The sequence below is a fragment of the Schistocerca gregaria genome, chromosome 7, assembly GCF_023897955.1.
Source record: "Schistocerca gregaria isolate iqSchGreg1 chromosome 7, iqSchGreg1.2, whole genome shotgun sequence".
Classification (NCBI taxonomy): Eukaryota; Metazoa; Arthropoda; class Insecta; order Orthoptera; family Acrididae; genus Schistocerca; species Schistocerca gregaria.
In genome coordinates, this window is record NC_064926.1 from 316,178,281 (window position 1) to 316,206,109 (window position 27,829).

General features: G+C 42.8%; 1 protein-coding gene across 1 annotated transcript; it reads right to left on the minus strand.

Annotated features, from left to right (window-relative positions):
- Positions 1-1,523: 1,523 nt before the first annotated feature.
- On the minus strand, positions 1,524-27,616 carry LOC126281931 (brachyurin-like). The gene is made up of 7 exons (XM_049981270.1): positions 27,508-27,616; positions 23,621-23,693; positions 16,537-16,687; positions 11,636-11,802; positions 8,423-8,521; positions 4,516-4,658; positions 1,524-1,753 (listed from the first exon to the last, which is right to left on the minus strand). Exons 1-7 carry the CDS (start codon positions 27,562-27,564, stop codon positions 1,577-1,579), a joined length of 867 nt encoding a protein of 288 aa, XP_049837227.1. The 5' UTR covers positions 27,565-27,616; the 3' UTR covers positions 1,524-1,576.
- Positions 27,617-27,829: the final 213 nt, after the last annotated feature.

Sequence of the window (27,829 nt, forward strand, 5' to 3'; positions counted from 1 at the left end):
TAGTCTCTTCATGTACTGTGAATTATCGATTGCAAAGCTTTGGAAAATTTTTAATGCGGATCCAGAGAAAACTGTGGATAAAGTTACGTAAGAGTTTTCCAAATCTGTTTTTGCATCTCATTATGATATCAGTTTCGCTTCCCTAGCAACCGACTGTTGCGCAGTGTGCATCAGTTTAGAACAACAAATGAAGCCATTAACCCGAACAACTAGAGATGAGGTGAAGAAATAAGAATTGACAACACAACTTGCTTTACACAAAGCTAAGGCAAATGCTTTTTATGATGTACGGGAAGGACAATAGTGGAATAACCCTGACATTTGACTGCCAGAAAAATCTTCCACTGACTAAAATTCTAGACCAAAGTGCTTATTAAACATGTCAAATGTTTTTTCTTTTGTTTCTTTTACTGCTTGCTCAATATACAGATTGAATAACATCGGGGAGAGGCTACAACCCTGTCTCACTCCCCAAGCCGGCCTGTGTGCCCACGCGTTTCTGGGCGCTTCAGTCTCGAACCGAGCAACCGCTACGGTCGCAGGTTCGAATCCTGCCTCGGGCATGGGTGTGTGTGATGTCCTTAGGTTAGTTAGGTTTAAGTAGCTCTAAGTTCTAGGGGACTGATAACCTCCGATGATAAGTCCCATAGTGATCAGAGCCATTTGAAAACGAAAATCTTGGTTTTTACTAGAATGTAATCCATTGTCAGACAGCTGGGAACATTGCAGAAGAAGATTCAGACTTTGAAATTCATCCAGAGGAGAATGAGTTGCCAGTGTAATTTAGAGGGGACGGGTAGGAATTGAAAGCTTGTGACGTATTAACTACCTTCAAACTATTGTTTAATGTCACATACTTTGCATCAACTACTTTCAAACTACTGTTTAATGTCACATACTTTGTAATCACATTCAGTTTTAGTCTTTAAATCTTTTGTAACAGTATTAAGGTTTCTTTTTTTATATAATGATAATATATGCACATCGATATCTACAGAAGCATAACTCTGTAGATCCCTGGGAACAGAGGCAAAACTCGATGAGTCCAAATTATTTAAGGTAATAACTAACAAAATAAAAGCTGAATATTTCAGGAATTGCCAGAAATATACTCCTTAGGTAAGCATAAATCTATGATGAAAAGGAATTTCGAATATCTGCCATGTGAAGTAAGTAAGAAGTGTTTTTCGTTCCCTGGAAAAAATATTCTAGTACACTCACTGCATTTTGCTTCTGGACTCCTCAATTTGGTGTTGTATGTGTTATTTCTTAATACTGTGGGCGGAATAGCTAGTGAACTAACTTTCGTCATTAGCTGGGTGCTCAAAGGTACTGTTGACACTGATATTTTATAGGCTTGGTCTATTCGTGGCCATGTTACTTGCTAAAGTGAATCCAATTACTTAATGGCTACCTTGTACTGCTTCATAGAGAGCTGTACTAAGAGACACTTTCCTGATCATAAGATAAAATGTGGAAGCTTAGTGCTCTCCGTATCTACGCTAACAAAGGAAAATACAATGTTGCTGTTTTGGGTCTTTTATTGATTCACACAGAATACACGAGCAAAGCGCATCTATGATCTGATGGCGATGCCACTGTTCTCGCTGATCCAGTCCATGTAGTTGGTGACGCGGGTGAACACTGGTGGCCACCCGATCTCACATCCAAAGACGATACCGAAGGACACAATTCCGATCTGCGTGGCCGATCCGTCGTCCTCGTAGATCACCAGTGGGCCGCCACTGTCGCCCTGTACACACAGACGGGGACATTACCAGAGGACTGGAAAATGCAGACGTTCACGCGGAACGTAGTAGTAATGAGGTACAGGAGTCATCTTCACACATTGAGGAATTAAATTGTTGTATGAAAATTAGTTCGGAAACGCTGTATTTCCATGTTAGAGTTTCTCTTCAAATCACATCAAGCACGGGGGAGGGACAGATATAGGACGTACCAGCAATGCACGAAACGTGTTGTTACATGAAATGTTCAAAATTCCGCCTTGATTACGTTACAGACCAGATTTAAATGAATAAATGAAAATGGATAGGATTACAAAAGCATCGTAGTTGTAAGCTTAGGGACGGCTCATTGTGTTGTCTGTTAATCGTCGATGACACCTCGTACTGTAGAGGTCTCTCGTGTATACACAATGCTGCTGCAAGGACAGCCTCCAGCAGCTTAACCAGAAGGTCACAGTTCGCTGGAGTGCTTAGTCTACAGCTGAAGCAGCATCTATGTAATCATCAACAGCTGCCGGTAACAGCGGAACTCTTCGTCATTCCTAGAACAATGAACCGAACAGAGTGCAGCAAGTTATTTGACTTCCAATGAATACAAATGACAGTACGGACTCGAGTTACATTGCCTGATACTTGTATTGAATGATCCGAAGAGAAGCATAGGGGAGCACGCTTATAATTCTTTATGGGCGGAGATACGAATAAAATATATTATAGTACATATGTCTGTGAGAACCTATTCAATCTCAGTCATCACCAACACAAGAAACGCCGACACTGCCCTTCCCATTTGCAGACATTTAAAGAGCCTATGACTGTGTACAGATGGAATTTTGTGCGAACTCCACAGACATGTGCTTCCAGTCAGTTACGTCCGCCTTATGGCATACTTTCTAACTGTCCATCATGTGTAAGAATCAACTAAACCCACTCGCCAAGGTTCCATATCGTCACTGCTCCTTCCATTGTCTTCTATTTGAATTCAGAAACTGCATCTCCTGGTGCAACTACTGGCAGTACTTCTTCATCAGTCTTGGAAAATCCAGGGAATAATTATAGGAAAGAACTCTTTACGCACTAGACCTTTACCTCACAATCTACAACTATTCAAATACCTAACCAAAGCACTCAGATATCTTGACCTAATCTTCGATGAAAAGTTAACCTACTAACAGTCCAAAATACATCAGCCGTAATCTTGATCTAACCCAATATTGAGATTAAATCCGTCTACAGTCTTACAGACCTAAAAGTCGTTCATCGATTCCATCTTCCTCTATGCAAGTGTTGCATGGCTCTCTGCCTCTCCCATGTTTACCACTCTTTCCGAGTCGTTGAGCGTTGCCCAATCCGCCTCGGTTTGCGTGTTCTTTTACCCTTCCCACCTGTATCCCGTACCAAATCATAAACACCTGAAGTGTCTTCAGTCCTATGCCTCCCCTCAAAATCAAACCCCCTACACCCTGCTACATCATCCACCATTGAGAACCGTATTTGGCTGCCTCACCTTTCTCACCAGTCCCTCCTTCCCTAAATCATCACACACTCCATGCACTTTTCCTGGGTAACTTCAAGCACCTTCCCCTCAAAGACCAAGACATCATTCTTGAAACGTTACCATTGTATCGATACGGAACCTACTTATTCCATCTTTTCAAATAAAGACTCAAGGCTATCGTTCCCATTCATAACGGAAATCCTTCCGCCCCTTAGCACCGACAACCATCCCTTGATCCCTACCGATAATCGACCCACACCGTTCCTCATATTACCTAGTCTTCAGTTCTATACACGCCTAAACTCATCACGTAGGAAATGTTAGTAGGAACGCAGAGCACCATGACCCTAAGAAGTATTCAGATTGCTCATACAACCGTTCCATCAAGATTATGATATTGCTTTTATTCTTGTCCAAGACTGTGATATTGCTTTTATTCTTGTTCTTATCTGTATATGTGATTGTTCTTCAATCAAAGGCTGAAGGCAGCAAAATGGACGCTGCCAGTCCGCCTCCCCTAGAGGAGCAATGTAAATGTTAAATGAAAAAAAAAATGCATGACGACAAAGGGAAGTAATTGTATACTACTCAGATTGTGGTAATTTCTCTGTGTCTCATTGGGACATAGAGAGTCGAGTGATTCTGCACGATCTCGTTTATAGCAGCAGAAACACGCGCATGTCCGCGTGCAAGGATGTAAAAACCTTAGTATATACTGTTTTTGTGTGTGTAGAATAGACAAAAATGCCATATGTATCTGTTTCCCCGCTAGCAGTTCGTGGAATTTTTGACTCTAGTGATACTCAGAGACGATGTTCAAACTTCTGTGTGATGAATATTGTTTTAGAGATATTGCCTCAATCTTCTGGATTTTCTCTTGAGGGCGAAGAAGAAGAATTGGCTGTACAACACACAGATAGACGCCACATAAGAACGGGTTGCCCATTCGGCTAAAGCTGCAGGCAGTTTTCGTGAAACACCTGGTTGTTACGACCTTGTTAGACAGTCACCAGAACGCCGATACCAGTTATCCGTTAATGTAAACGGGCGGCAGCCTCACCAATATCTCTGAAACAGTATTTATGACACAGCACTCTGAATACTGTCTCCGATCGACGACAACAACATTAAAGCACTAATGGCCCTTAGCAGGGGAAAGAAGCATCTGTGTCGTGCCACACAAATGTAGTGTTTCTCTTTACCTTATCTAAACACTAAAACTTTGTACAGGTATTTTTTCTACTCTGTGTGTTGTGTGTGTATACATACGTTGCAAGTGCTGACGCCGTCGTCGCCGGACGTGCAGATGTGCATGTCGTCGTCGATCTGGAAGAAGTAGCGCAGGTTGCAGGACAGGTGGCTGATGACGGGAGCCACGGCGTAGCGCAGCACCTCGCTGATCTGTTCAGATGCTGCAACACGAAAATGGCAACTGTGTACTCTCGCTGAGCGTAATGCAATAAGGAACGAGGAACTGTGGCATAAGCTGGACACGCCGACTGCTGAAGTATCAGCTTATCAACTGCAACCCTACATGACAGAGGGAGTACCAAGAAGAGGTCTTACATCAATTACGAACAACTTAAACTGGAAAGAACACATAGAACGTGTTGTGGGGCAGTATAACCAAAGACTGCGTTTTATTGGCAGGGCACTTAGAAAATGTAACAGATCTACTAAAGAGACTGCCTACACTAATGTCCTTCCTGTTTTAGAATGCTACTGCGCGGTTTGGGTTCCTTACTAGTTAGAATTGACGGAGTACATCGAAAAAGTTCAAAGAAGGTCTGCACGTTTCGTATTATCGTGAACTAGGGGAGAGAGTGTCTTTGAACTGATATAGGATTTGGAGTGGACATCGTTAGAACAAAGGCGTTTCCCGTTGCGTCGGAGTCTGTCTCCTCCAAATATGAGGTTATTTTGCAAACGGCTTTTGGCCAGGCGTGTTAACTGTCCCTGAACGTTCATCGAAGTAATTCGTGTTGCACAACTGAAGGTGAGATGCTCGTAGATACTACAGCTGAATTTCAGTATCTTGGTCAATCTACATGAGTCATTGGCTCTATTTTATCTTACATTTGAGATTTAAGCAGCCCCCTTTCTTCACTTCATCGAACAACTTTTGTGGAGAAGGAGCTTTATATCACGATTTTTCCTTTTGGGAGAAGGAAGCCTAAAGTTCGATGGAAGGAAGAAATGGGTAAAGGTCCCAGAAAGTGCCGTGAATATCGTTTTTAGTATATTAAAACGGTGAAGGATTTCCTCTTCAACATGATATATATATTTTGTATTTACCTGAATTCTTTTTAAATGTATTTTTTAAAAATGCTCATATAGGCTTGGCGCGAAATATTCTCTGGTGAAATATGTCATTTAATTTTTCAGAAAATTCACAGATAATACATCGGGGTACATGTAGTCACAGTTCGCTAATGTTCTACTATAGGCAGTTGTTTCCATTTCAGGTGGCGAATATCCAGAGAGCCAATATGATAGTTTGTTGGGGGTGGGGGGACAAGGCCTGGAGGGTACGGAATATTTTTAATAATTTCACAGATGAATGATGCCTTAAAGCACCCATAAAACGTTCCAGTTCCGACCCTATTACAAACCTGCATAATACCGAGTTTTAAATCATTTTCGTGAAAGAAAAGCGACTGGCTGCACTATATATTTTTTTTCTTTTTCCTGAGGGCTAGGTGGGGTGGGGGGAGGCGCATCCCCCCTTGTCCCCGGGTACGAGCACCCTTGCGAATATCAAGAACAACTAACACCTTTGTTGTTTGTTTGTGATTTTTATTGTTGGATCAGTGCAAATATGGAATGATTCAGTAACCGAATTTTTAAAAAGAAGAAATCTTCGGGGAAAGCATATAAGTAACAGAAGAACGACAGGTTTTTGTGAAAATGGAGACATTGCTACTGTTAGTGCAGTCGCTGTATGGGAGGAGGCGACATCAACTATGATAACCAGTGCAAAGAAGCTTCATGCATATGAGGACCAGAATTCCGGTCGAAACTATGTTGCCTCATAATCTCATTCTGATTCTGTGTGCGATCATCAAGACTTCTCTTTAGTAACTATGTATGACACAGATCTCTATGATGTCCACGACAGCTTTTGGCAGACTCTGGTTATGTTTGTAAACACACTCCTGTCCTTAGTATCTACTGTATTTGCACTAATAGTCTGGTCACTTCGGACATAGCCCTTATAACTCATGTAAAGGTTCAAGACAGATAGACATAGTATATTATAGTCTACACTTGGGAACAAATAGTGCTGTTGTCACATACAACAAAGATATATTATTAAATGCCATGCGATCTGAGAAATGCGAGTCATTCAGGGACGATGAGAGAAAAATCAATACGGCGAAAAAAGATGATTGGGTGAGGCATGATTTACAGAGGTCGAAAACTTCTGAAAGAAGCATAGTTGTACAGCGGCACAGAAAATACTTCCTACGGACCGGGAGTCACTAAACTGTTGCTGAAACTTCAGTCGCCGTCCCCATTCGTACCATCCCAAAATATTTTTCCGTCATGTAAAGAATATTTTCAATCCATTTGCTAAAGACAAAATATTGTCAGTGCTTGTACAGAATATCAGTGTACACATATTGCGATAATTTTTACGAAATATTCCGGAAAATAGAAGATGAATACCAACAGTAGATGTTGAGAAAGTTGTTTTCATTTTTTTCATAGAAAATTGATCACCTAAAGAATAATTAAGGGTGTCCAGCGAACGAGTCCCTGATTTCAGTATTAAATATCTCGAAAGCTAAGATCTATAGACAAGTGCAACAAACAGGATATTTGTTGTGAAGGCTGTAGGAACTTTATACAGAAAATCTGCTAACAGGTAGCGTTGTAATCGCAATACGTAGTGGTTATAAGTAGTGCACCACAGCTAAGAGCGATCAGTTCTGCAGATGAAACGTGAAAGGAGGTATGTGTAGCGAAGAAAGAGATTAAAATCATCTCTTCCATTGAACAACGTGTTTTTTCTGTTACAGGAATACCATAGGTTAGAACACAGCCCTACGAAAACTAGGCGCACTTTCCAAACAGGATTTAATGTTCCAAAAGAATTCGATACGAAAACTATTCGCAAGCTCTTCGCCGGATTCCAGCGGACAGGCAGTGTGGCTCATCATCTAGGAGGGATTTTTGGCCCAGGCAAACTGTAGTTGCTCCTGAATATGTCATCATGGTTTCTGGAATTGTTTGTCAAAATCCGAGTAAATCCGTCCGAAGGACTGTGGCTGATGCATTCCAGCACGCAGAATATACCGAGACAGAGCCTACATATGTGTCCATTCAAAACCCAAAGCCACCAGGCGATACCTGAGCCGTGCGACATAGGGCTGACTTTGCGAACCATATCTTCATAATGGTTGCTAATGACGGTTTTCATGTTGGCTGCATCTGGTTCAGAGATGAGGAACGCCTCCACCTGAACGGAGTTGTGAATAAACAGAAATTGTGACTTTGGGGTAGCGAAGATCTCCATTTGTGTGAAGCGGAATCATTGCATTCTCAGAAAGTTAGTGTTTGGGCTGTGGTATGCAGCAGAGGCCGATAGCTTCGGAGGATCGAAAACGTACTGAGTGATTTATGCAAGATGGAGCCAGACCACATCGCACCAAATAGATGTTTCACTTTCTTGATGAACGCATCGGTAATGCCGTTGTGTTGGACTACTGCCAATTTGTTGACGCAGTGATGGATTGACACCCATATTCACCCGATCTGACTCCTTGTGGCTACTTCTTGTGAGACACATTGCAAGACAGTGACTACCGGAACCATCTCACCACACTGGACGAGCTGTAATCGGCGATCTAACTACATCTGAGTCCATTTTTGTTGAGAAACTACTATATGTTATGGTAAAAGGTATTGTTCGTTTGCGCGACCAGATTGTGCTGTGATTGTATATATTGATTGAAGAGCAGGAGTCTGTTTCACTAGCGAAGCAACGTTAGAACGAAGGAGAGCCCTATGTCTTGCTTACATTATTATACTTACATACCACGCACTTTTATTCACGCGCTCGCGCGCATTTGGGCGCACACACACACACACACACACACACACACACGCACACACACACACACACACACACACACACAAGGTATGCATATGTTATCAACAGAGGATTACTCACAGTCGCTCTCCAGTCCCCACCCACTGACCGTCGTCTCGGCTCCGACGAACTTGTTGTTCAGCTCGCTGCTACTGGGCAGGTTCACAGGCTGGATGTATTCTGTAGGCAGAGAGAAGTTTCATTGTCTCACATTGCAGCACACCTCCCACAGGAGATTAACAGCAGCAACGACTCTCCTTGTGACAATGGACGGCAAGGAAAGAAAGACATGTGATCTATACTAGTTATACACTGAGGTGGCAAAAGCCATGATGGGGCAGAGATATGGACACACACAGATGGCTATGCTATCACGTACACAATATTCGAAAGGGCAGGCGACGTTCGGCGAGATTATGGTCTGGCGACGGGAATTAACAGACCTTGAATGGGGAATGGGGAGCTAGACACGTGGGACATTCCATTTCGGAAATCGTTAGGGAATTCAGTATCCCGAGATACACAGCGTCAAGAGTGTGCAAAGAATACCAAATTTCAGGCATTTCTCTCACCACAGGCAACGTAATGGCCGACGGCCTTCTCTTAACGACCGAGAGCAGCGGCGTTTGCTTAGTCGTCAGTGCTAACAAACAAGCGACACTGCCTGAAGCAACCTCGGAAATCAGTGTGAGATGTATGACGAACGTATCCGCTAGGACACCGCTGCAGAATTTGGCGTTAATGGGATGTAGTAGCAAACGACCGACTTGAACGCCTTTACTAACAGCGTGACATCACCTACAGCGCTTCTCCTGCACTCGTGGCCGTATCTGTTGGACCCTAGACGATTGTAAAACCGTGGCCTGGTCAGATGAATCCCGATTTCAGTTGGTAAGAGCTGGTGGTAGGGTTCGAGTGTGGCGCAGACCCCACGAAGTCATGGATCCAAGTTAGTTAGTTAGTTGGTTACATGTTCCATTGATCAATCGCACGATACGGTAGCCGTTATAATGTGGAACGTGTCAAGTGCAGAAGAAATGCACATATGAAACAAAAATTTTTAATATATATATATATATATATATATATATATATATATATATATATATATATAGTTAAAGATTAATATTTCTATTATTTACCCCATACCCCTAAATGGCACAAAATGCCTATAATATATTTGTAGATTATATTTGTTCCTATTCAAGAATTCATCTATGGTATAGAAGGAGTTGTCAAGGAGACATGATTTCAATTTATTTTTGAAGCTATTACTGCTGTCTGCCAGACATTTTATTTCATCTGGTAATTCGTCGAATTTTTATAACAACATATTTTACCCCTTTCTGTGCTAAAGATAGGATGAGTAAAGGATAGTGTAAGACTTACTTTTTTTGTTATTATGAATGTCACTGTCGTTTTTAAACTGGTTCATGTTGTTGAGAACAAATTTCATTAGTGAGTAAATGTACTGAGGAGCTGTTGTAAGAATTCCCAATCTTTTAAAAAGATGCCTACAAGATGGGTCACTATAGCCTTTAAATCGTCCGCGGTCCGTTAGTATATGTCGGACCCGCGTGTTGCCACTATCAGTGATTGCAGACCGAGCGCCGCCACATGGCAGGTCTAGTCTAGACAGACTCCCTAGCACTCGCCCCAGTTGTACAGCCGACTTTGCTAGCGATGGTTCACTGTTTACAGACGATCTCACTTGTCGAGACGACATTTTAGCATAGCCTTCAGCTACATCATTTGCTACGACCTAGGAAGGCGCCATATTCTTCAAGAATGTATTCTGAACAGACAATATTGTGAATCATGTAACGTCAAGAGTGACGTTCATCATTAATGGATTAAAGTTAAGTATCAAACTAATTACGTCCGCTTTCTGAATTCTAATTACTTGTCATGTCCCAGCTCTCACGTCAGTATAGTCCTTCCCTCCTCAAGCCAGCCTGCGTGAGATAAACCGCGTGCATTTCGGCCTCCCCTCGTAAAACGGTATTGGCTCTTCAGCCAACCCAACAGTCTAAATGTTGAGTTACCCCAAAATATTATTCCGTATGATATCAGAGAGTGAAAGTATGCAAAGTATGTTAGCTTAGTAATCTCTAAAACCTCAAAATTGACGATTATTCTTATTGCAAAAGTTGCTGAACCTAGTAGCTTTACAAGATCCAAAATATGAATTTTCCAGTTAAGATTCTCATCTATATGTACACCCAAAAACGTAGTATGCTCTACCATGTCTACTGACTTCTGTTGATGTGTTATATTTATTGAAGGAACTGTACTTTTTGCAGCAGAAACTTGGATGTACTGTGTTTTTTTTTTAAGTTTAGAGCAAGCCCATTTGCAGAAAACCAATTAATGACTTTTCCTAAGACCTTATTTGTATCATTTTCAATTGGAGTTTCTTTTAAAGTTGTCAACAAGGCACTGTGCAAGCTGGTGGTGGCTCCATAATGGTGTCGGCTGTGTTTACATGGAATCGACTGGGTCTTCTGGTACAGCTGAACCGAACGATGACTAGAAATGGTTATGTTCGGCTTCCAGGAGACCATTTGCAACCATTCATGGACTTCATGTTCCAAAACAACGATGGAAGTTTTGTGGGTGAGAATACACCATTTCACCGGGCCACAATTGTTCGTCAGTAATTTGAAGAACATTCTGGAAAATTCGAGCTAATGATTTGACCATCCAGATCGCCCGGCATGAATTCCGTCGACCATTTATGAGACTCATTCGAAAGATCAGTTGTTGCACAGCATCCTGCACCGGAAACACTTTCGCATTTAGGGGCACCTATAGAGGTAGCGTGGTTCTCTAGTTTTGCAGAGGACTTCTAACGACTTGCTAAGTCCATACCATATCGAGTTGCTGCAATATGCCAGGCAAAACGAGGTCCGACACTTTATCAGCAGGTATCCCATAACTTTTGCTACCTCAGTGTTTTTTGTCCGCTGAGATTGCTGTAGAACTACAGAACCCTGCAAGTGAAAAGAAATAAGCAATAATTTGTGTTCTAATTAAGTGTAAAATTAATTTTGTCTAAATGGATTATAACAGGTAAGTCGATGGACAGTGTCCACTAAGATAACGGTTATTCATTCAGTTTTACTAGGCAGAGGCTCTCGCTGCAATAGGTCCGCAGTTTTAAGTTATACTGTACAGTTAAAACTGTGGACCTCTTGCAGCAACAGTCTATGCTATACATTGTACTCGTATAGCGTTGACTGACGTGCGTCTGAACTGGAGCGCAACGGCGCCTGTCGCTGTGGGAGTGCTCACCGTTGAAGGTGACGGCGCTGGGCAGCTGCACGAGGGCGATGTCGTTGGAGGGCGGGCTAGCGATGTATCTGTTATGCACGATCTTGGTCGTGCTCGAGAGCACCACCTGCTGGGCCTCCTCCTGGCGCACGTACAGAGCGCCCAGGTGAATCTCGAAGAGCGTGCCCCTGCAACACAGCACAGAGAGCGTGTCATAAACGCAGTACGCCAGAGGCGGACTAAGCATGGCGGTTGTTCATTCGGTCATTCAGTAGATTCCAAAAAAGGATAACAGGGACATACATTAAAAAGCAGACAAAACAGAGAAACTTAATCAATGCGTTGTATTAACATTAAACCACCACAATATAGTACAACAAGCTCTCGAATACCAGGGCACTGATTAACTTGTTTGTGTATTATCCGTGCACAGTTCGGCGATTGTTGAAAAACTAAAAACGAATCCTGAAGTATCTATGAGAGGCAGTCAAATGAAAACCGAACACCCCCCGTAATAGGACCGTGAAATGGTTCCATCCAAAAGTGATCACCGCTCATATTGAGACATTTATCCCACAGGGAAACGCCACGATCAGTTCGTGTTTGAGTCGGTCGGTGTGGCCGAGCGGTTCTAGGCGCTTCAGTCTGGAACCGCGCGTTCTACGGTCGCAGGTTCGTATCCTGCCTTGGGCATGGATGAGTGTGATGTCCTTAGGTTAGTTAGGTTTAATTAGTTCTAAGTTCTAGGGGACTGATGACCTCAGATGTAAAGTCCCATAGTGCTCAGAGCCATTTGAACCAGTTCCTGTTTCGCAGAATGCAGCCAGCCGCTGAAGGATCCAGAACCTCATCCATTTTTGCACTTCCTCGTCCGACTGAAACTCAAGTCCACACATGCCTCACTTCATTTCGCCAAAGATGTGAAAATCAGACGGTGAAGGATCCAGTTTGTACGGAAGATGATACAGTGTTTCGCAACCTAATTGCTGAAGCGCAGCCTTCGTCCAATTCGCAGTGTGAAGGCAACAGGCTTATCCCATCCGACGTCATTCGAGGGCAAACGGCAAAGCAAACAGTGGAAACATCCCATATCTCCCCTGCCAAAGAAATCCAAATCTGTTCGCACAAGTTACGATAAGGTGCTGATGACTTCGTCTTTCGCAGTTACCATCCGCTCGTCGAGTTCCTCGAGCGTCGAACCACAGTCAATGCGCTACGAAGACACTTCGCAGAAACTGCAACGTGCCATAAAGTCAGAACACCCAGGAATGCTGTCGGACAGAATCATCTTGTTGCATGTCAACGGCCGCCCCCACACTGCCATCGGACGAAGACAACGCTCAGTGATTTGGTTGGGAAACATCACAACAGCCTTCGTATAGCCCGGATCTTCCACCGTGTGATTTTCACGTCTTTTGCGACCCGAAGAAAGACATGCGTGGACTTTGGCTCCAGTAAGACGAGGAAATGCAAGAGTGGTTGCGCTCTACGAAACAGGAATTGATCGTCTCTTCTCCCAGTGGGATAGATGCCTTAACGTAGGTGGTAATTATTTTTGAGTGGAACCATTCTATGGTCCCGCTGTGGTGGGTGTTAGATTTTCATTTGTCTCTCCCCTTATATATTGCTGACTAACCCGTTTCATGACTCACAGTTCATCGTTTATGATTCATAATTTCAGTTGCAGAATGCGTATCTAACTGCTTGAAGAGGCAGCAAAATTTGATTTTCAATATTTCATGTAATTATTTACTGAATTCAAAAATTTGGAATTTTATCACAATTTACTCATTAAGAGGTATGATCTTACGTTAAGGATCTAAGACAGTAAGTCAAGTGCTACAATCTGTGATTGTCTCAAGGCAGGATAGTTCACTATGCGCAAATTACCACGATTATATTCACCCTGCAGTAGAGAATGAGAGCAATTAGTCTTCCAACAAACTTTAACCACAATTTCAAAGATATGTGAAACATTTACTCGCTGACAGTCTCCGCAAGATTATGAAAGGAAAGGAGTGTATCGCTTACCGTACTTCCGCTGTTCTTGCAGTAAGACTTCTGCATCAGTCATGACGTTTTACTTTGTTACTTCTTAACTACTAGCTCTACTCGGATCATGTTTTGCAAGCAGTATCCATCTATAACACTGAATATACTCGCAAAATTACACCATTATACGAATCATATATCAGTACATGCGTGATAAACTAGCTTTTGCTTCAGACGGACGCGAATTACCAAAAGTCCACCGATCCAGTGTTTGATAATGGGAGCACTTAATAATTCCAAAAAAATTTTAACGTAATTTCAAGCTTATTGTAAAATTTTTCTTGCTTATAGCCTTGTTGTAAGATATTTAACACAGTGATCAAACGTTTGAAGCTGTTTCATACAAGAGACTTCAATTCTTTAAAGAACCTGGGGTTTACTGGTACTGTTATAAGCAGAACGAATATTTGCGTTTAGAATACATCACCAGAAGCTCACGTCCACATCCGATTCTTTAAAGAATCGAACTGCCATAAAATTGCATTAATACAGCTGTTGTAAGAAAAGCTAGTTCTTCACATATCTCAATCCTTATGTCATAAGTCTCCTGAACTCTTCTGAACTATGCGTCTTATAATGATAAAATATTGCATAGACTTTCATTGTTATGTGTAGATGCTGTCTGCAAAATGTTTGTGAACTGAGTTTGCAGTGAAGAAGTAATGAACAAAATCGCCATGTCTGCTGTTGAAGTTCTACTGTGTGTTCAGCGAAAATGTAGTAAGCGATACAGCTTTTTCTTTCATTGTTTTGTGGTACGTAACAGCGAGAAAAAGTTTCGTAGAGATTTGGAATTATGTGTAAAATCCATTGGAAGCCACTAAGTGGTCTCATCATCAAGTACTGGATGACTGTAGTCAGGGTAATTTGCGCGCCTACAGTTGCCTCAAGACATAAACATAGTTTATAACCTCAATAGTTGTGATACTCTATTAAACTTTAAAACAAGATTATACCTCTTAAACATTTGAAATTTCAAAATTCCGTCAGTGATTGTATGGAATACTAACAATCAAATTTTATTGCCCCTGGAAGATGTTAGTTAGGCTACATGCAATAAGACCCGTGCAGCGTTTTAGACGTTCAGTATTATAGATTAAACATGTGACTCACGTTATACCACTGAATGGTATGCGAAACCCAATCTCACCGTCGGGCATCCCTGAAATATTTGTTGTTTCCCATTTCGTCTATAACAGGTATTCCAAAACCTTTCCCCTGACGGAACAATTTGAGAATCCTGGTACTTTGATGGAGCACCTTGTTTGTTTTGAAGGTTAACAAAATTTTAAAAATGGAATAAAAGTTTTATTTAGTAGTTAGTTCAATTTTAAATCGTAACTAATAATACGGAAAACATAATAAAATTAAAAAGAAATAATTAGCATGGTAAAAAATCATGTTTTTATTAGTTTTTTTCCCGGAGTACTTATTCACTTCCCGTGGAAAACTGGTGTTCCTCGGAACATAGCATTTTTGTGAAACCCAGGCGTAGAGCACTCTCTGTAAAACCGAACTGGGATTCCACACCCACTTGGAGACTTATTTGTTTTCAATTCTTTCAGCTGCTCCTCTACGCCATGGAAGCCTATTATTATGTTCTCCATACTGGGGTCTCCTTCGTGGATGAATTCTTAAACGCGATATTTAAAACTTCCGCTTTCCTTTGCTGTCTTTTATTGCCATACCAGACTGGTAATAGAGTGAGTGAACAGAAGCTTTCGACCCGCTTAGCGTTTTATGTAGGACCAGAATCTTTTCTTGGTTTGTCGTCAAGATCATTTGCTGTACACCTCGCATATTGATGTTTTTACGGGGGCACGAATTCCTAACAACTTTTGCCTGTCATCATTTGTGCGTTCTTTTTTGAATCGAAAGTACAACAGTTTTCCCAGAATCCTATATTGTAGCCATAGGATACTATTGTTCGTGAACTCCACCGTTTTATATTTATGAACATTTAAAGTTAGTTGCCAATCCTTGTACCATTTAAAAGCTCATCAGCCTCAGACTGGATACTTGTGCATTTTTTTTCAGGTAGTACTCTAGCACAGATAACTGGATCATCTATAAAAAGTTTGAGGTTACCATCAATATTCTTTACCGGATCGTTAACATACAATATGAACAGCATGGGTCCCAAGACACTTCCCAAGGGACATGTCTGAAGTTACGTCTATGGATGGTTCTCCATCCAAGATAACATGTTCCATCATCCCCATCAATAAATCCTCTATCCATTTAAATTACGGATGGTATCCTATGTGATCGTACTTTGGCTTCCTCAATTATATTAATGAACTCCTGTTTCTCTCCTATTGGTAGCTAAATATTTACTTAATTTCTTAGATATTTTTCAAAGAACATTGTCATCTACATCAGTAAATATAGAGTCCCTATCACAATACTTCGTTAGTTACGTGAATCCTTAGAGCGAATACTGTTATTTGCCACGTGCCAGTCTTTTGTGGAAAGCAAACTGGGATCTTCCTAGTAATGACCTTTAAGAGGACAAAACAAGAATTACTGAAAACTATGCAAATCTTTTGTACACTGGAAATCATATTGTGAACGTGTGTACAATGTTGCGATGGATTTCTAAATGTCTCATGTTTTTACCTATTCTTGATCATAATTTCTTCAATGTTGGTGCATTAAGTCTGTTTCGTTATGTGTTAATGTTTAGGTACCTTAAGATGGTCTGAAAGACCGAAACTGTTAGTCAAATAAAAGCAATTCACATAGTAACAGTCGGTGTATCTATACATTATGAGTTTCCTTAATAAAAAAAAAGAAAATTAAAAAAACTACTGGACCAGTTAGTTGAGAATGGTTGTGGCTGGAAGTAATTGTATAGTGAGGATACTCACGGGTCAGCGCAGTGAGCGGCGGTGAGAATCCAGGTGTCACTGATGATGGAGCCACCGCAGAAAGCCTGTCCGTCAGACACAGTGATGATGAGACCAGCCTGGTACGGGAACTGGCCCAGAGTCGCAACCTGACCGTTGGTGATGCGTCCAGCTGCACGGAAAAGAAATCTAATCACACACCACACATACAGTGATAACACATGCACATGCCTCTTGATAGTGGCTCCTGAGGACGTGGCCACGCCACTACTCTTCCTATTTCGGTAAAATCAATGTCAATCGTCAAGGCGCAGGATCCGTTTCGGGCCAAACGGAATCGTTAGAACACTCGAAAACAATAAAATTTTATTTTTAAATATCACGCCCACAATCTAATATTTTCTAGGAAATCAAAGATTTGATGATTGCAGTCCGTTGCAGATTTATTTGGAGAGAAAAGTCCTTTCCAAGGAGGTCGTTGGTCAAGTGGTATCAGACCCACTTTCGTATCATAGTACTTTTGGGTTCGATTGGTCTTTCTTGAAACTTTTCTACTCTCTAGTAGGAAAATTAAAACTGTCGCGAAACTGACATACATTGTTGCTCAACATATGCTTTGTTAGCGCCTAAATTAAACACCAAGGGAGGTATTTTAATGAATGTAAATCAACTTAGCTTTTCATTGCATATAGGGCAGAAAATATGTGGACCAGGCAAATGGGTTTCGTTCAGTGTTCATTTCACTAGTTCTGTAAAGAATACTGTCCGATGCACATTGACTATGGTTTCTTCTTTAGAGAGAGAGAGGGCGATAGGGAGGGAGAGGGGGGGAATATTTCAGTGAAAACTGCAGACTACTTCTGACAAATTTTTCGTCGCTTTTCCTAAAAACAACCACATTTAGCGAAGAATAAAACCCAGAAAAAAACAAAAAGAAAAACGGCTGCACTAAGGAGAAAGCATATCATCGAAGTTAGTAGGCCTGCGTGTTTCTTGTCTACTTTCTTGTCACAATATATTTCTTTTGGGGGGTGAATGTGAATGCTAAAATAGAAATTTTGCGATCGCTTTCATTCACTTGCCAAAGAGCAAAAATATGTCTGCATGGTCATCAATATCTTTTCTCCACTATGTATCTGACTTGGGTCGAAATCATTAATTCTGCGACTAATCGGTAGTTATTGGCTGACTACCTTCATACGTACAAATAACATGTCATTTTTTTTTTTTTTAGAATGATCGAATGATTCCACCTGCCCCAAACCGGATCCTGCATCGTGTCCCTTGACCTCGATTTTTGACAGACGGAAGTATTTTGATTTAAACTCACTCACATGAGTCACTTTATAGCTGCCACTGACCAATATGCCAAGACGCATCGACAAAAGTTGATCTCGGGATAGGACCTGTCCTTGTTAGGAATAGAGGCTCGCAGAATACATCAGGGGCCAAAGCGTTGTGTATAGTGTGAGAGCAGTGCTATGGTTCCAGTCCATGATCTATGAACGACATACGGACGGCATCAGTTTCGGCACCGATCCCTGCAACAGTACTTTCGTGTGGTTCCCAGAGCTCCACTCGGAAATGGGCAATGACAAGCAGAAGACTAAAGTGGGCACCGTTGGAGTTCTACCATATGTACCTTCTTTCCAAAAATTTCGTAGATGTACTTGGTCTTGTGTTATCCACTGATCAATTAAGGAGCTGAAAAATATTATGTTAAATATCGTCAATCACCATCTTTGAGAGTTATCAGGATTAGTCACTCCTCAATAGTAGGCAACAGTGGCCCGGTTTACCCCGCAAAACGACCAATTTATAGTGCTAATGCATGTATGTCTGAAGGAATATTGCATTTAACTTATTAATAACACAGGCACTGGTATTCCGTGTTTATCCACTAATACCAGACCCTCGACTGTCAAAAAATGTGTCCTTCCTGGATGGGAATATATGTACCGTACTAGTGCAGGTTGTAACGTATAAACAACGACATATGGAAGTTTGGATGTGGCTGTGATACGTGGCCGGATAGCCAAAGCAGGTAAGGCAACTTCTCCAGTAAATCGGGAAATCTGGGTTCTACTTCCAATCTGACACAAATTTTCACTGGCGTCATTCCAATATACAGCTGAAGGTGGTCCATATTCGCAACTGTGAATACATTTCCTGTATTTCTTGACAGATGTAGTCGCTACAGTGCGTGCTCATTTGGGCATGCATACATCTCCGAAGAAACATTTCATCGTACTTTTTAATGACATACTCACTGCTATTTCGTACTAGAAGTTTTGTTTCATCGTTTGTAACTGATCCATACCTCAACTGTAGTACTGCTACCTAGGCTTGGAGCAAATGTGATGTCTTTAGTAAAAGCAATAAGAAGTAGTTAGGAAGCCACCGTAGAGCATGAGTTAGCACCCGCGAGCCAGGAACCGCCAGTGTGGTGACATGTGGGGTCGCAAAAACAGACGCACTCGGAGACCTGCGAGGCAAGGGCAGCCAAATGCAGCAGTAGACTGCACCGCACAGCAGTAATTGGCAGCAAGTGAGGCGATGTCATCACACCAAAGCAAGTCTCTTGCCATGGGTGACGCGACTAGGTGCGTATTCTAGTAAAACAAATGCGCGCCAGATGGAAGTAAATAAGCCAGGAGTTTTTGAGAGGGGGGTCACTTCTAGTCGCCGGAAACCAGCTGCATCACTATGATGCTAGGTCTACGCCAGATAGCAAGACGATTCGGCTGCCAGCAGCAAATATGGGTTCAAGACGGGGCTGCAAGCACTAAATCTTTTACGGGTCGACTCCTGCATTCTGTGCCTGTTGCCGCCAACGCTGAGTTCGTGGTGGAACTGAAGCCACAGCACCAGCGGCCATCCAGCTTCTGCCAGAGGGCAGCGATTCATGTGTAAACCATTGTATCGTGCGTGGAGAGAGTGTCCGCGAGTGTTCCACGATGCCGATGAAAGCAGTGTTCCGACAACGTCAATGGCCGTAGCCTACAAAGGCCGCCGAGCTGTCTCAGGTATTCCGTCAGAATTACGGGGCTCTGGATCAGCAGTCAATCCAGAAGCCGCTGCCCATATGTCAGCGCTGGCCAGAGACAATAGAGAGAAGCATAATTTCTTAGACTTTCCGGCGATTCGGTGTCATCTCGTGGAATCGGCTGTACTGCCGGTGGCGTGCGTCTTCCCAACATCTGATCGAACGTGAAGCAGGATACCAGTACGACGTGGAATGCGGCTTTAGAATTTCCTAACAAGTTAATAAAATTAACTGAGATGAACGTGGATAACATCAGAAGTCAGGTTAAAGTTCAGGGATGTCTGTCGATATCCTTTCCAACGGAAGAAGGCCTAATACAGGGAGACACTTTATCCCCAGTACTATTCAACCTGGTATTAGAGAATGCAGTAGATCAATAACCACAAACGCAGGGGGCAATATTTACAATAGACTTCTTCAAATTTTAGTCTACGCAGATGATGTAGTAATAAGTGCTGGAAGTACGGAGATGCTTACATCAGCTTTCAAAGAGCTTGAAGACGCTGTCAAGAACCTTGGTTTAGTAATTAGTGAGACTAAATCTAAGTACATGGTAACTGGAAGAGAGTTAGAAGAAACATAGATGATCTCCAGTTAGAAGAGTACAGCTTCGAAAGAGTAGACAGTTTTATACACCTTAACTCAGTAATTAGATCATAAATTTAAGTGGAGGCAGATATAGCAAACCGAATTAAGGTCCTCAGCAGATCATATAGAGCGCTATACTCCATGCTCGAAAGTAAGAACCTAAGTAGGAAATTTAAGCTGACACTTTACAAAACAGTGATCAAACCAGTTCTTATGTATGGCAGTGAGGCATGGGTACTGACGGAGGCTTTGGAGCAGAAGCTAAATATCTGGGAAAGGAAAGTGCTGAGGAAGAATTTTGGTCCTGTAAAAAGAAGGTGAGGTATGGAGAATTATGACTGATGAAGAAATAAGGTCTCTGTACAAAGAAGCTGATTTGGTAACCTCAGTCAAAACGGGAAGGCTAAGATGTATCGAACATGTCCAGCGGATGACAGAAGAAAGTCTCCCGAAGAAGCTGATAATGGGACATCCTGGTGGTAGAAGGAAGAGAGGACGACCGCGTGTGAAATAGCTGGAAGATGAGGAAGCCGACCTGGAGGCAATGGGAGTGAGGAGGTGGTGCAGGTGTGCTGAAGACCGAAACGACTGGAAGACTGTGACTGAGGTGGCCAGGGTCCTCAGACGAGCATATTGCCATGGAGTAAGTAAGTAAGTAATTTTTAGACTTTCCCATCGATTCGGTGTCATCTCGTGGAATAGACTGTACTGCCGATGGCTTGCGTCTTCCCAACACCTGATCACACGGGAAGCATAAAGCAGAGTAGTACGGCGTGGAATCCTGCTTTAGAATTAATAAATAAACAACGGGAAAAAGTTCCCTTCTTTGGTAACGAACCTCAGACAACGGGATCAACTTTCTTATGGAGCACCAGGCAGCTATTAGCTCCTCGGGAGACAACTGTAGCCCTCACGGACAAGAGAAAGAGCACCATAAACCACCCAAAATCTCAGGCACCACACATCCTGGGAGCAGACGCAGAACAGAACTACAGACGGCGGCCACCGCCACGAGAGATTGCAGCGGCGTGCGCTGACAGGATATGCATGTCCCACAGCAACCTGATTCGGCAGGCAGCGCACCTTGCAGGGGCGTAACGATATCATAAGGCCAGAAGAACGACGGGGGTACGACAGAGCGGTCGCCAGCGGCATGAGAAACGTCTGCTGCACGCCGATAGTGCTGGAAACGTGCCTGGAGGGCGTCGGCCGAGTACGAAACGCCTTGGCACTGCCGCCACCGGGGAAAACAGCGGCAACGGGCGCGGACAGCGGATGGGATACCTAGCGATAAATAGCATCCCGACAGACGGCCTCAGCGGGCGCGGTAGGTGTAGGGAACACCAGACTACTCCCAGGCATAAATGTGGGATACGGTCAGCTTGTCGACCAGTCTCAGGAAACACCTGACGAAGACGCCGATTTACGACGTCGAAATATTGTGTTGGGAAGTTGCATAGCACCGGCAGTACACACAATTCCACGAGACAACAGAGAAAAGTGTGTTTGCGTCTCTGCATCTAGTACTGGAGTCATTATTAACTGTCAAAAGTGTTTCCACTGGGTCCCCCTCGCCTCCATCACCCTGACACTTCACAATGTATACTTGTAGAGTATTTTATCCATATTCAGCAGCTGAAATCGTATATAACGAAATAATATGCAACCAGTTGCGTAAAAGAAATTCAATAATGCACTTTAACAATTAAGATTGTCATCTATATGTACATTCAAATACTTAGTATGATCTACCCTGACTACTGACTTCTGTTGATGTTTTACATCTATTGAAGAAACTGGACTCCTTGCACTAGAAACTTGGATGTACTGTGTTTTTTCAAGGCTCAGAGCAAGCCCATTAGCAGAAAACTAGTCAATGACTTTTCCAAAGACATTATTTGTATTATTTTCTATTGGTGTTTCTTTACTGGATTAATAATTATGCTTGTATCATCAGCAAACAGTGTCAGTTTATCTTCTTGTTTCAGACAGGAAGGGAGGTCATTCACATACATCAAGTACGGAAGGGGACCCATGATCGAACCCCATGGAACAACTAATGTAATTTCACCCCAGTTAGATGAAGTGGGAAACTTCCTTAAATCACTTAAATCGTATAAACAAACATTTTGCTTCCTGTTCTGTGGATATGACTTAAACGACTCATATGCTTTTCCATTTATACCACAGAATTGTAATTTATGTCATATAATGTCATGGTTTACACAGTCGAGCGCTTTGGGTAAGTCACAGAAAATACCTATTGGTGACATTTTACTATTTAAAGACGCTATTATGTTGGCAGTGAAATTGTATATTGCTGTTTCTGTGAAACAGCGTTTTTGAAATCCAGACTGTGATTTATGTTGTGTTAACCGTAGACCTAGAAACGACGGGGAGGCTCCGTCCCCGCCACAGCCGCAGGGGTCCGCAACCCCACGACGACTACCGTCGTCCACTTCACCCCTCCGCCGCCCCACACCGAACCCATGGTTACTGCGCGCTTGGGCCCCCGGTGGACCCCCCCGCCCCCCCCCCCCCCCCACCAAGGGAACGTCTCACACCAGACGAGTATAACCCCTATGTTGGCGTGGTAGAGTAATGGTGGTGTACTCGTACGTGGAGAACTTGTTTGCTCAGCAATCGCCGACATAGTGTAGCTGAGGCGGAATAAGGGGAACCAGCCCGCATTCGCGGAGGCAGATGGAAAACCGCCTAAAAACCATCCACAGACTGGCCGACTCACCGGACCTCGACACTAATCCGCCTGGCGGATTCGTGCCGGGGACCAGGCGCTCCTTCCCGCCAGGAAAGCCGTGCGTTAGACATCACGGCCAACCGGGCGGGCTGACTGTGATTTACTAAGTATCCCATTACGGTTGAGATCGGTAACCACTCTTGAGTACATTACTTTCTCGACGATTTTTGAAAATACTGTAAGGAAGGATACTGGCCGGTAATTATTGACATCTCTGTGTGTAGATTTCAACATATAGCCATGTTACTCACAGCTGCTCGAACAGTGCACTGATGGGGGAAGCTGGAACGCTTAGAAGATTTGACTGTGCTGCCGCAGCGTAAATGTTGGCCAGGGCTGTACTGAATCACGTTCATTAACCTTGGATGCGGCTTTGATGCGGGTCTCTCATTAGCCAGCCCTTCAATTGTTATGCACGCGAAATAGTGGTTCTGTCCCATCTTTCTACTGAAACCACGATTGTCTAATGTGAAGCCAATTTGGATGACGCATCGTCTTTAAAAGATTTGCTGGCATCGTACTAGCACCGACCTCAGTTCAAACCGTGGTCCTACTCCCCTGCTTGCTGCATGCAGTCTTCTGAAGTGGTATAAGTACATGTCATGGACTATGAGCAAGTGAACAATCTCGTCTCCATTTCAGAAAGTCTTTCGTCTTCCCCCAGTATGAGGTGCGAGTTTACAATCTAGTGTAACACAGTGTTCTGAACTTACCACCCTTGAGGACTTTGACGGGCACTGAAACGTGCTGCCTCATAGGCTTGACGTCACTCCAGTTCACCGCAGCCTGCAAGACACAAGAAGACGTCGGTTAGTGTTCGCAGTTTGTATGAAAAAAGTGCTTTGATAACAATAAACAGCACAAAATAATATGACACAGGGTGAATACAGCTAAGTTGATACATTTATCACTTTAGTGAGTGCTTTTGCCGACAGAACCACGAACTTTCCGAGACAGTGGGCCGCCAGTGTCACATGGTTACTGAACGACCTGTTCTCACACTAGCAACGAGTGTTCTAACATGCACTGACAGCACACAGAGACGCTACAGAGTAAAGACGCTCATTACTTACTTTGGGCATCAGGCAAACCTGAGAAGAGATGACAATTAAGTTGCGGTAAGGGTGTCAACGGCATACATGGATCTACTCGGAAACTGCTTGTTTTCAGAGATAAAAAATGACTCAGAGCACTACGGGACTTAACATCTGAGGTCATCAATCCCCTAAAACTTAGAACTACTTAAACCTAACTAACCTAACTAACCTGCCACGCCCGAGGCAGGATTCGAACCTGCGACCGTAGCGGTTGCGCGGTTCCAGTCTTAAGCGCCTAGAACCGCTCGGCCACACCGGCCGGCTTTTCAGAGATAACTGGGACAGTTCACTGTAAGTACTCGGGCATACATTTTTCTTGTTATTTTTAACTTGAGTTAATTTTTATATTTTTATTTCCATCTATAGTATTTCACAGTTCAAAATTGTTCTCCACACAAGGGCGACATGTCACTGTAAACATTAAACAGCTGATAACAGCAATAAAGCCATCTGATAAAGAAAAACTGTCCGTAACCAATAGTTATCAAAACTCATAAAATATTTGCAAATTGTGTCGTCAACTTAGTACGTGGTAGCTGTGATTCTTGTTGAGGTCTTCAGTATGAAGACTGTTTTGATGTAGCTCTTGAATCTCCATCCCTATGTAGCCATACAACCATTTTAAACTGCTTACTGCAGTCTAGCGCCAGACTTTCTCTACAATTTTATTCCCAGCACTTCTCTCCATTACCGAATTCATGATTCGTTGACGTGTCAGGATGTATCCTATCACACGATCCCCTCTTTTAGACAACTTGTGCTCTAAATTTCTTATTTACCCATTTAGATTTGTATCGTTTTATTAGTCTTTCGACCTACCCATCTATTCCTCAGCCATCTCCTGTAGCAGCACATTTCAAACCTTTCTAATCTTTTGTTGTTTAAACTGCTTATCGTCCACATTTCACTTCAATGCAGAATTATACTTCACACAAAAACCTTAACTCAAATTCTTATTCGACGTTGATAGATCTCTCTTTCTTCAGAACTGTTTTCCTTGCTTTTACCAATTTGCATTTTTTGTTCTTTCTATACCGCCCATTTCCAGTTATTCTGCCGCCCAAATAGCAAAATGCCTCTACTACTTTCAATGTCTCATGCCCTTATGAAGTTCTATCACAATTGCCTAATTTAATCTGCCTGCATTCCACTATCCTCGTCACTTTTGCTGATGTTTATTTTACACTGTATTTTTAAGATTCTATCAACTCCATTACCCACTCTGACGGAATTATAATGCGTTCGGTAGACCTCAAATAGTTAATCTCTCGTACCTGGACATTAATTCCCTTTTCCAAATTTTCCTTGGTTTCTTCACCACTTGCCCGATGTGGTAACTGATGTTATAATACTATAAAATAGAGACTGTAAGTACTACGTAATTTCGCCACTATTATCCACTCTGAACTTGTAGACTAGGTATGAAGTACTACGTTCATAAAGATGATGTATGTGGTATCGTTCAGATATCGCGGTACGACAGCAATGTCAGCAACATGAAGCGATACCACTGATATATGCGGGGGCTCGCTACAATTCGCAACAACCAATAGGAGGCACTCCTAAAGACCACGACTCTCCCCCAATACCGCAGCGTCCTCACACTGTGGTCAAAATAGTGTTGAGCATCCAAGAACGGAGTCCCAGTTCGAGACCTCAGCTTCAGCAGTCAAAACAACATCGAGAAAGACAGCGTTTGTGACATTTCAGATGGAGATACACTTTTGTCAAGGTTGAACGTTGTACTTCAGGAGCACTGTTTGTTAGTCCATCACAATTGTAGATTATTCAGTACTTGTGTGCTAAAGTGAACTAATACTTCATGTGTTCTAGTGTTATGGGCCTCCTCGCAGAGCAATCAAAGAACCCGCGGTTGTGGACGGGCGATTGTATTTATTTGGCGCATAAGTTGATAACGTTTCGTTTTTGTTTTTCACGTTAGTATTCCGGCTGATATGGGTTTATTTAACGATTTTCGTTTTTTATTTGTAGTTCACTGTTGCCATTTTGGTTTATATATTGTCATTTTTTCATTTGGAGATAGTGAGTGGAGAGGTGCACGCTAGAAAATGGAGTGCCAAATGGAGAAATCAGAACATTTCCGACATATTCTGCTATTTGAGCATGACAGCAGCGGAGGCAGCTGATAACATTTGCGCCGTGTATAGGGATAATGTTGTTGGACAGAGCAAGGCAAGAAAATGTTTTTCTCGTTTAAAAAAAGAAAAATGTTAAAAAGTGCGTGTAATCTTATGGGACTTAACTGCTAAGGTCATCAGTGCCTAAGCTTACAAACTACTTAACTTAAATTATCCTAAAGACAAACACATACACCAGTGCCCGACGGAGGACTCGAACCTCCGCTGGGACGAGCCGTACAGTCCATGGCTGCAGCGCCTAAGACCGCTCGGCTAATCCCGGGCGGCTTTTCTCGTTTTAAGCAGAACAGTTTTGACATTAGTGACTTTCCACGTTCAGGAAGACCTTCGGGATTTGATGAAGATCGTTTAAACGCATTAATCCACAATAATCCACATCAGTGTACTTGAGAACTGTCAGATGTGGTGAAGTGTGATCATTTCACCATCGTCAAACATTTTCATACAATGGAGGAGATCTAAATCACAAAATCAGATAATCAGAGGGTGGTCATATGTGCCCCTCTGCTTGCTCGTCAACTGGTTCATGAAAAACTTCGAACATCCCTGTCCTGTATAGTTTCTGGTGACGAGAAATGGTGTCTTCATGCTAAGTAAAAGAAAGGGATGATTAAGCCCAAACAAAGCAGAAACTCCCTGTACAAAGACGTGCATGCATCCACAAATGTAATATTATTCATCTGGTGGAATAGTGACAGTGTGGTGTACTACGAATTGTTTCCACGAGGGGTAATCATCCCTACTGACATTTATTGTCAACAACTGAGACGTCTTGCAGACTCAATACAGGAACAACGACCAGGAAGTCTGCGCAAAGTGATGCTGTTTCACGATAAGGCACCCTCGCACCATGGTAGACTGACAAAAAACGCTAAAGATGAGTTGGTCGGTAGGTCATTTCGCATCAACTTTATTCACGTTGCTCCCTCAGATTTTTTCCTTTTCCGATCTCTAACGCACAACTTCAGGGAACTTCCTTTCTGGATTAAAATGAGCTCCGAAAGTGGTTCGACGATTTCTTCTTTTCAGAACATCATGAATTCTACGGTCACGGAATCGAAAAGTTAAACCATCGTTGGAAGAATGTTGCAGGTAGTGAAGGAGAATATATGATTGACGACCAAAGTTTCTGTTATGTGTATCTGTTTTGTTAGTTAAACTTACGGAAAAACGATATGAACATAAGCACTGGTCACAACAGTGTGGAGAACCGAAGACGTCCAGACATGCGAATATTTGGCGCGAAGGAATCTGGCGTCTCACCACGCGAGGACAGCGTAACAAACGGCAGCAGCATCGCATGGCTAGTGCTGAAGTTGAGCAAATTGAGATAGAGTCCCTCACCTGAGCTGCGATGACTGTGGCGGCCAGGACCAGGAGGTGCAGGCTGAGAGTCGTCATGGCGATGGCGTGTCTCTGCCCCACCGGGCAGCCCCTTATATATCCCACACCAGTGTACGCCTCGTGGGGCCCTCCACCTAAACCTCGCCCTTCAGCCAATGATGTCAGCAGTCAAAGATATGAAGGCTGCAAATGAGGAACGCGTCGCGTTTCTTCACAGCGATAAGCAGTCGATCGAGAAACGAACAGGTGGATCACTTCTCGAGTGGTGCATTGCTATCTCCAGATATCCCCCCCCCCCTCTCTTCTTGACTATTCTCTGTAA

Bases quoted from the DNA above. Each gene is read 5' to 3' on its own strand.
- LOC126281931 (XM_049981270.1), bottom strand. From the start codon at position 27,564: ATGACGACTCTCAGCCTGCACCTCCTGGTCCTGGCCGCCACAGTCATC. The intron at 16,688-23,620 runs GTAAGTTCAGAA...TTTTCCGTGCAG, and splicing joins CGTCAAAGTCCTCAAGGGTG to CTGGACGCATCACCAACGGT. The intron at 4,659-8,422 runs GTGAGTAATCCT...TTCGTGTTGCAG, and splicing joins GTGGGGACTGGAGAGCGACT to CATCTGAACAGATCAGCGAG.